Genomic DNA, 9894 nt, shown 5'->3' with positions numbered 1-9894 from the left:
GTGCCCCTATGCATCAGTACTCCTGTATCCCTTGGATAAATTCCTAGCAGTGACCTACTGTTTACTATTGTTTAGGGCCCAGACACCGTTGATTTTTGTCCATTGAGATGGTTTAGTCCATTAAGACTAGAAATTGCAGAAGCAAGAAACAATTTGAGGATCCCAAAGTTAAAATTTACACCTTAATTTAATCAAATCAAATTGAACTAATTTAAGCAATTCTTTTACAAATTTTATACTTCGTAGTATTCATAGATTTGGATTCCATAGAAATATGAAAAAGGACATGAGAACAACAGTTAAGGAATGATTTTCGAGGCCATGGTTGGTGAACAGAGGGGAGAAAATGGGATAGGAGAAGACTTAGCCTAAAAAAACCCCACACTGTTAGGCCCAAACTTAGTTCTGAGCTTTCTGGCAGCCAAGGGAAAGAATGAACCTCATTTCTAATGTCTTAGAATGGGTTCACTAGAAGCAGAGCCCAAGGCAGGGACTTGAGCTCACCAGGTGTATTAAGAACGTGCACTAAGGGGAAATCTGTCAATGAGGGAGTGAAACAAGATAGGCCAGGTAGGAACCTCAAAATGGTGTGCTCTCAAGCAAAGTCAACCCTTGCTTGGCCTGATTCACTGGGGTCTCTGGAGCATACATTATACTGCAGAGTGGTACCTACTGGGGCCAAGTGGTCTGGCCTCTTCTACCTGAATCAATCATTGGCTGTGGGCTGCCTCCTCGGTGTGTGTGTGGGCATAACCATCTGGATGAAAGCCTCCCATCAGCTAGGGCAGTTCTACAGGGAAGGGGCAGCTGTGTGAGTCATCGTAGCTGGGAGGTTCCCCCTCCCCACCCCACCCCCACCCGATAAAGGGGACGTAGTGGGCACCACTGACGTTCACCACAGTTTTCTATAGGACTTTTAATCTTTGAACCATCCAATTTCATTCATGTATTAATTCCACATCTACTTATTGAACAGCTGATCCACTTTTCAAGCACTAGGCCAGTTTCTGAGACTAGCTGGAGAGGAAAAGACCTGTTCTCTTACCTTAGGAAACGTTTAGAAAAAGTTGCCTTCACGATTATCAAAAAGATAAGTGTTGGTGAGGATGCGGAGAAAAGTGAACCCCTGTGTCCTGTTGGTGGGAATGTAAATTGGTGCAGCCACTATGAAAAACAGTTTGGAGGTTCCTCAAAACATTAAAAACAAAACTACCATATGATTCAGCAGCCCCACTTCTGGGATAATCTGAAGGAAATGATAGTACTATTTTTTAAAAAATTTATTTAAGTAGACTCCATGCCCAGTGTGGAGCCCAAAGTGGGGCTTGAACTCATGACCCTAAGCTCAAGCCCTGAGCTGAGCTCAAGAATCAGATGCTTAAAGGACTGAGCCACCCGGGTGGCCCTGAAATTACTATCTTTAGATACCTGCACCACTATTTCACGTCAGCGTTATTCACACTAGCCAAGAAATGGACACAACCTAAGTGTCCATCAATGCACGAATGCATAAAGAGAATACTGTATATACACATACATATATACCAACCCCCCCCCCCACATACCAGAATATTATTCAGCAATAAAAAGAAGGAAATCCCGCCATTTGTGCCAACTTGGATAGACCTTGAGGGCATTATGCTATTTAGTTGTCCACTCTAATTTTCTTCAATATTTTTACCTGTCTAAGCTACTGTTAAATTTCAGGTGTTTCATACCCATACCTATTTTGGTGATATAAGTGTGTAAATAATAGGTTCATGTATATTTCACATAGACCATAAATAACAAAGATAAACATAAAACGGATGCATTTTGCAATTAATCTGTAGCAGTGCTAGTTTATATATCCAAATATGGCCATATCCATTTCATCCATTTGAAATTGGCCAAAATCCAAGAAGCAGACTTTCTAAAAATTCCTAAAAGGCACTTGCAAAAGTCCATATACTAAACCTCACACACTTGTCTTTCCCTCAGTGAGGACCTGGTTACTCTTACTCTACCACCATTGTTGTAATATTAAAAAAAAAATGTTTTTTAATATTTATTTTATTTTTGAGAGATAGAGACAGAGTTTGAGCAGGAGATGAGCAGAGAGAGAGGGAAATATGGAATCCGAAGCAGGCTCCAGGCTCTGAGCTGTCAGCACAGAGCCCGATGCAGGGCCCGAACCCACGAACTGTGAGATCATGACCTGTGCTGAAGTCGGATGCTTAACTGATTGAGCCACCGAGGCGCCCCACCATTGTTGTAATCTTGGGAAAATGCAACTCCTGCCCATGGCTGGTTAGACGGGCAAACTAAAAGCATCAAGAGGGTATCACTATCACCTGATGGTAAGTCCAGTCCTGAAGAAAACACTAAATACAACAAGATGATTAAGTACTCTTGAGTGGTTGGTGTTGTGGCACAAATGGCGATAATTTGGCACATCACAAGGGCACTAGAAGACTTTGAGTTTGGCAATTCAAATCTGGAGACTTCTATCCGAGGCCCAGGACTCTTAGAGCTGGGACAGGCCATCCCCAATGTGCCCTGAATTCTTGACGCATAAAATTCACAAGCTTAGTGAAAACAAAAACAAAAACAAAAACAAAACCCTGTGCTTTACTCCACAAAGTTTTGGGGGGACAGGTTAAGTGTCCACAATGGCCTGGATCAACACCAACCCTTCCCGGGGCACTTCTCACTACCAAACACTGGTATATTTATCTCATTTACACCTTACAATGATCCCAGGAGAAATGTAAGATTATCACAATTTTACAGGCAAGAAAACAGAGGCGCAGCAAGCGAGGTCAAGTCATTTGCAGATACACCCAGACACTGACTGATGGAAATGGGACCTGAACCCAGAAGACTGATCCCGAGGCCTGGCTCAGGTCTTGTCCGACGTGACCCCTACTCTGAGATGCATGGAGGGTACCAACTTCTCCTCCATCGGTCGCTGACCTGGCTGCCCTCCCTTTGGGGGCTCTGCCTTGGTCTCTTTGCCTTGAGTTTGTCCATTCCTGGGCTAATCCCAGGGATGGGCAGCCTGGAAATCCTGTGGCTCACAGCCCTGCCATGGGAATATCGCGGATCCACTACCCCGTCTGCACCCAGACTCCACTGCCTGGGGGCTGCTCCCAGCTGTTGTGTGGCAAGGTGGGGGTGCCAACACAGACCCCAGGGTGGCCGTCCTTCCTCCCCGGTCTTCACAGGGGTCAGACTAACATCACCATCTGAAGGCACCCCCGCCACCTTACCCCCCCTCCCCTTTGCCCTTTAAAGGAGTCCCCTCTGATAAATCTGCACGGCTAACCCTGTTTGGGGGTCCATTTCTTGGATGCCCTGAGCTAATGCACAGGGTAACAGCCCCACCTCTGCCCCATTCCCTGCTCCTTGTTTCATTCTCATCACCTCCACTGGACACCCCACCCTCCACCCCTCCGTCCAGAGGACCTGGGCCTGGTGGGCACAGGAATGATCTTACCTTGTTGACGCCATCGGCCATGGCCTGAAGCGTGAGCTCCCGGGGTCCATCCACTGTCTTCCCGTTGTCTGTCGGGCCCCAGCTGGCACTGTAGATGTCGATCAGCTGAGGCATGTGGCTGATGGAAGAGGCCTCAATGATGTCTGTCATGAATGGCTGGTCTAGCATCCGGATACCTGTAGACCCAATTGGACAGGGAAACACCATGTTTTGGTCCCCCAGGGCACTGGAGATGGGGGAGGGGTGATGAGGGCTCAGGCCCTGGGTGTGGGTGGAGGGCCTGCCACCTGGGTGTCCTGGGGGACGCTGCAGAATCTGGAGTCCAGCCTCAGGTTGTGTGGGCTACACCTTTAGAGGCTAAAAGAAGGACACATACACTGTCCCACTCAATCCTTTTAGGACTCCACCCACACCTTTCCTTATATAACTGAAGAAATTTTTTCCCACTGGAAACTTTACTAGAATTTCTAATGGGGAGAGACCACCTTTGCTGAAGAGATTCCTTGATAAGTATATTTCCTTTTCTCTCTTTTTTTTTTTTTTTTAGTGCACGGGAGAGAGAGCACGTGCATGTGAGCAGGGGGTGGGAAGAGGGAGAAAGAGAGAGAGAGAAAGAGAATCTTAGCGTGGAGCCCCATGTGGGGCTCTATCCCATGGCCCTGGGATCATGACCTGAGCCGAAATGAAGAGTTGGACATTCAATTGAGTTAGTCACTTAGGCGCCTCTTGATAAGTCTATTTCTTTTATTTCTTTTTTTATTTTTTAATTTAATGTTTTATTTATTTTTGAGAGAGAAAGAGAGGGAGAGAGAGAGAGAAAACGAGCAGGGGAGGGACAGAGAGAGAGAGGGAGACACAGAATCCGCAAAGCACGCTCCAGGCTCTGAGCTGTCAGTATAGAGCCAGACACGGGGCTTGAACTTGGGAACCACAAGATCATGACCTGAGCCGAAGTTGACGTTCAACCGACTGAGCCACCCAGGTGCCCCGACAAGTCTATTTCTAGGTGGAAGCTCAGCCTCCAGTGACTAGGTATTGACCAGGGGCCGGGGGAGGGGGGCGGGGAAATAAACCCACTGTGCGTGACAGTGGGCTGGTGGGAATTCAATTGATATTAAATTTTTAAGAGAAAATCCTAGAGGTTAAGGGGCAGAGAGAGGAATAGGGACAGTGCAAAGATCGAGGGAGTCAGAAAAAGATGATTCCCAAGTTGCATGGTAGCTAGAAGGGGCTGTGGGGAGGACAGAAATGTTGTATGGGTAATTCTGAAATATCCTGGAAATGGGGTGCATGATACAACCCCCTCCTCTTTCTCCCCTATGTTACCTTGGTAAAGTTTGTGCTACTCCAATAACCTGTAGGAGTGACTTCTTGCTGGGACATTAAAAAATTTGAGTCCTGCAGTCCACGAGTGTGTGTGGGTAAGCCTGAGCTGCACAAACGGATGCAGAAAGGACATGCCTGTGGGCGTCCACAGTTCACACCACCTTCTGGCTGTCCAGAACAAGCCTTTCCAGGGTGAATGCAGCAGCCGCCACTGGGATGGGCATTTTGCCCTGCTACTACCCTCCAGACATTGCTGCTTGGTGCCATGTCATACTGTTCTCTGCCTGACACGCTATTTCTCTTCTGTGCTAAGTAGCCTAGAATGTTAGAGTTGCTGACCTAAGTTGTTCTGTCCACAGAAGTCACGAAGTAAAGGGACCGGGCTCTACACCGTCAAAACCTGGATCCTGACACCTCTTACCTATATTTATCATGGTCAAAAGACATGATTACACAAACATCTCTCTCTAACATAGCATAACGTTTAAATAAGGACAACCCAGGTCCTTGCAGGGCTTGTGATGCTGACATGAAATTGTCTTCTCTCTAAGGGTCTCTCCTCCCTCCTCAGTGTCCCATAGCTACCTTTGTCCTTGCATACAACTTCCCCCAGTGCTCCTCCTTCTCCTGACTAATGTATGTGTTTAGTAGGCATTTCCCTAGCAGTCTTTCTGGATCCGGCATCCCCCGTGAGCACCACACTTTCAGCCTTCCAGTATAATTATTTGCTTGTGAGTCTCATTTGTGGAAGATTACAACCTAAAGCAAGCACTGCTAAGAGAGTCATCCAAAATAGGGGGTGGGGAGGACATGGAGGAGGCAAAGCCTCTGCACGGCTCTTGTTTCTGTTTTTGGAAGCCACTGCCGACTTTTGACTTCGGTCAATGACAATTTGTTGATTGCACCTTCACCACCTCCTGGAAAACATCCTTTTACTTTAGACTGAAATAGACATAATATAGCATTTGTTAGCTGAATAGCCAACCTTAGATAGTCAGTTTAACACTGTTAGTGCCAAAGATAATGCTTCCAAAACAAGTTGGACCTTGTGGTTTTTGCCTGTTTAAGCCTGCACTCCAGCTCTTGGTTTTGAGTACGCTTGCATTTCAGTCAACTCTGTGTCTCCCGGACTGCGATCTCTGAGACCCAAATAAATGCTTTTAGTTGCTTCATAGCAATTCTGCGTCAACACATTCATCACTACACAGCAAAATCTTTTGAGTACAGGGCATGTGTCCATTTTGTTCTTTTCTTGTGTTCTAGGTTATCAGCATTATTTTAAGCTAATAAATATTTGGTGAATAGATGTATAGTGTCGTTACTTGAATTGATTTCTTTTTTTCCCTAACAGAAAGGACAGGTCCAGAAGAACAAATAATAACATGTCGAGATTTCCCATCCTCTACCCATAAATCAGGTCACTATTCTTGCCAACAAATATCCAATTATCAGTTAGCATCCTTTCTCTTGGGAGAAGCTCATATTGAATGAGGAAAATCTTTGGTTTGAACTTTCCAGAAGCTAAGTTTTACGGTTCATTTTATAAGGGATAGGACCTCTAAAACGTCACATTTTGCTTTGGCCCTACCTGTAATTTTATTTATTTAAAAACATTTGTTCGACAACAGTAAAGCAAGTAGTGCAGCTGCTTTTGGCAAGAAGCCATGCCCACCTTGTGGGTAGGGAAACTTCGCTGAGAGGCTGGTATTCACTTGCCTGCAAGGAGAAAACTCAAATGGTCTTGAACTTGTGTACAGGGTCAATGGCCGGAACTGAACAGCCTGCTTCAGCTGGAAGGTGAAAGAGATTCAGCCCTGCCAAAGTGGATCTGGACTGTCCCAGATGCCAACCGATGGCGACACTGAATTTCATCCACTGGATTTCATCCACTGCACCACAGCCAGTGTGGCGCATCCAGATCTGCCCTTTACCCTCTCTCTTAGCAGCTCCGGTGTCTCTGCCTCTTCCTCTTCCTGCCCTCCCTGGCTCTCTTTGTGCTGCACAGAACATCAGAGCTGCTGTGCATTAATCTTCTGACTGTTTCAGAGTCCAGGGAGTCAAGGGCCGCCACAGACTGGGAGCAAGGCTCTCATTCATATTCTGGGGCCAGGCGCCCGACATTCCTTTAATCTAGTTAAGCTCAGGAGGAATGAGGCGTGCATTAATTGAATGAGATACAGTGTTCATTTTTGCAAGCGACTGCACCATTAGTAGCCAAGACAGAGGCTCAGGGTGACCTGAGGGTTCTCTCTCTCCTCTGTCCCTGGATGCTGTAGGAGTTAGAGGGGGCACAGAGAGACAGAGACAGAAAGAAAGAATAAAGGAAGGCAAGAGAGTAAGGGCGAGAGCCAGAGGGAGAGAGGGAAGCCGAGGGGGCTAGGACTTGGTGTCTTCACATTTGTAAAATGCTACCAGCTGGTGTGATTCAATGGCATGGAGAAACCCAGTGCACGTCAAGATTTCTACCCTCCCACCCTGCAGTCCTGATCACTGCACTAATGACTGATGGGGACACTGTGACTTCCTTCTCTAGGAGCTGCAAGGCCCAGGGATTTGAGCTAAATCCTTTCTATCTCTGCTCATGTTACAAAAGGGGAACTTGTACCCGACACCGGCAAAGCCACACCTGCCAGCAAACCTCAGTGTTGCTAATCACCACCTTTTGTGCTCATGAATATTAATCTGCAGACCCAGGAGGGAATTCATGCTGATCTAGGTCTAAAGGATTTGAAAACATGTTCATCATGTGCTAATATGTGATTTTCATTGGTTTCTTTTAAAACTCAGATAAAGTACCTGTGAACTAAGTGAAATGTTAAGAATTCTACTGGCCAAATATGGGAAAGCAATTCATTGCTGCAGAGAAATTTCAGGGTATTTTGATAACGGTCAACCGTGCGTTTTTCAAACTCTTTTTCAGAACCTTTGAACAAAGGAGATCCCATTTCCAAAACTCAATGCACAAATCTGAATGCTCTGGCTTAGCAAGAATGGCAGGTAAGGCCAATCTCACCTGGACTGGCCCTACCCTGGGGTGGCTCTGAGGACCTCCGTGGAAGCCCAGGTGTGGTGCTGTAAGGCCCTCCCACTAATCAGCTACTGTGCCCTCATCTTATTCGATGCCACCTTATTTTGTTTTATTCATAGCGGCCACCATTGTCTGATATTATCTTGTTCATGTGCTCATTCTTCTTCATTCACGGCTTGTAAACTACGTGGAGACAGGCGTCTTGTTGGCTGGCTCACAGCTCTGTCCCACCACCCACAGCAGAACTGGGGACATGGTAGGCACCCAACAGTCACTGTGGAGCCCCAGAACGGATTGTCAGCAAGAGACAGCATCTCCTAAGGCGCGGTGCAGTTTTTGAGCTTTAATAATCTCAGAAGTATAAATCTGACAAATTCACAGGAACGTCATTTGAAGCGTTCATTGTTTATACTTGTGCATTTTATTTTGCTTTTGCAAAGTTTGAATACTATATTTTTAATTTTAATTCTTTGTCTTAATCCCTTTGATCGAAGATGTTAAACACTTAAAAATAAAAGTAAGAAAAGAATTAGGTTATTTTCTTAAAGAGTTACTTAAATAATGGCATTTTCAAAGTCAAAAAATGGAAATTAATTTTTTTTCTTCAAAATTCATAAAAGTAAGCAAGTGGATAAGGAAATGTAAATAATTAAATCTTCAAATACACATAGTTTTGAAGTTATTAAAGCTTCAAGGTGAGCACTTCTGGAACGTGTCATATGTATGGGTTTACATGTTACAGAGTGTTAACTCTTTAGGAACCAGACTAATTGGAATTTTTCCTCCCTCCCTGCAATGCGTCATCTTGAAGAGGTGGTAACAACTGTGTCCATGAAAAAAGGCAACAGAAATCAAAGAGAGAGCTAGTTTTAAGGAGGAAGTTTCTCAAAGTCACACCTATCCAAAGGCAGAGTGTACTGTGTTGGAAGGGAGTGAGTTTCCTGTTGCTGGAGGTGTGTAGTTCCAGGCTGGATCCAGACTATATCAGAAAAGTAGGAAAAGAGAAGTTGTTCAAGCATTTTAGTGTAGGGGGTCAATGGTAGAATTTCTGGCTTAGGGCATTCTAGGTGCAAAATTATCCTATAGCTTACAAGCTGTGTGGCCCCAGTTTGGTTCTCTGTAAAAGAGGGATACTAATATATATATATATATATATATATATATATATATATAATTATAATATATTAATATAATAATAAATAGTATAATAATAATTATTATTATACTATTTATTATATATAAATATAGTTATATTTATTTATATAATTATTATATATTATATATAATATAGTTATTATATATAATATTATATATATGCAAAACTACTCAACTCTTTACACAATCTTATCATGCATCATTATATATGTATATATACATATACGTACACATATGTATGTATATATACATATATATGTACATATGTATATGTACATATATGTGTACATATGTATATGTACATATATGTGTACGTATATGTATATATGTATGTATATATACATATATAATGATGCATGATAAGACTGTGTAAAGAGTTGAGTAAAGAGTTGTGCATCGCACTGACACATTGGAAGAGTAAATAATGTGTTATTTACTACTACTGCTGCTATTATTATTGCTATTATTATTATATTGTTGCTACCCTTATGCAAGTATCTGTGGGTTTGTGGACTAAAGGATCTTTGGGGCCCAAGATTTTGAGATTCTAATGAATAGGTGGAAATGATGAGCCCCTGGAAATTTACACACTCTATTTGTAACACCTGAATGGTGTTATATTATGGTCGATGGACGGTCGTGATACTTGTCAGCCTGGAGCGGCTTAGGGCATAGGTATAAAGGGGTCCCCTGTCCCTTTTTCAATGGTGGGCCCTGGGGCAGCTCCTACTGGTGATGCCAGCACTTAGAACATTATCATGGTGCCCTTGGAAGGGAGGGAAGAGGGGAGAGGATATAAGAAGGCTCAAGTCTCCTTGGAACTAATTTGATTGGGATAAAATAGCAAAGGTGAGATGGTACTGGTGGAAGACAAGATACTTTTGCTTCCTGGTAGAAATTCTATTGG

General features: G+C 44.0%; 1 protein-coding gene across 2 annotated transcripts in view; it reads right to left on the bottom strand.

Annotated features, from left to right (window-relative positions):
* PCSK2 (proprotein convertase subtilisin/kexin type 2) overlaps positions 1-9894 on the bottom strand; it is a 271133-nt gene that overhangs the window by 39316 nt on the left and 221923 nt on the right. For both annotated transcript variants that reach the window (XM_049651163.1, XM_049651164.1), the window contains one exon: positions 3479-3654. In XM_049651163.1, the coding sequence (XP_049507120.1) occupies positions 3479-3654 (176 nt within the window). The remainder of the gene's footprint in view (positions 1-3478; positions 3655-9894) is intronic.

Source organism: Panthera uncia, assembly GCF_023721935.1.
Source record: "Panthera uncia isolate 11264 chromosome A3 unlocalized genomic scaffold, Puncia_PCG_1.0 HiC_scaffold_11, whole genome shotgun sequence".
Taxonomy (NCBI): domain Eukaryota; kingdom Metazoa; phylum Chordata; class Mammalia; order Carnivora; family Felidae; genus Panthera; species Panthera uncia.
Note: the sequence above shows the minus strand (reverse complement) of the source record. Positions and strands in the feature narration are given on the sequence as shown.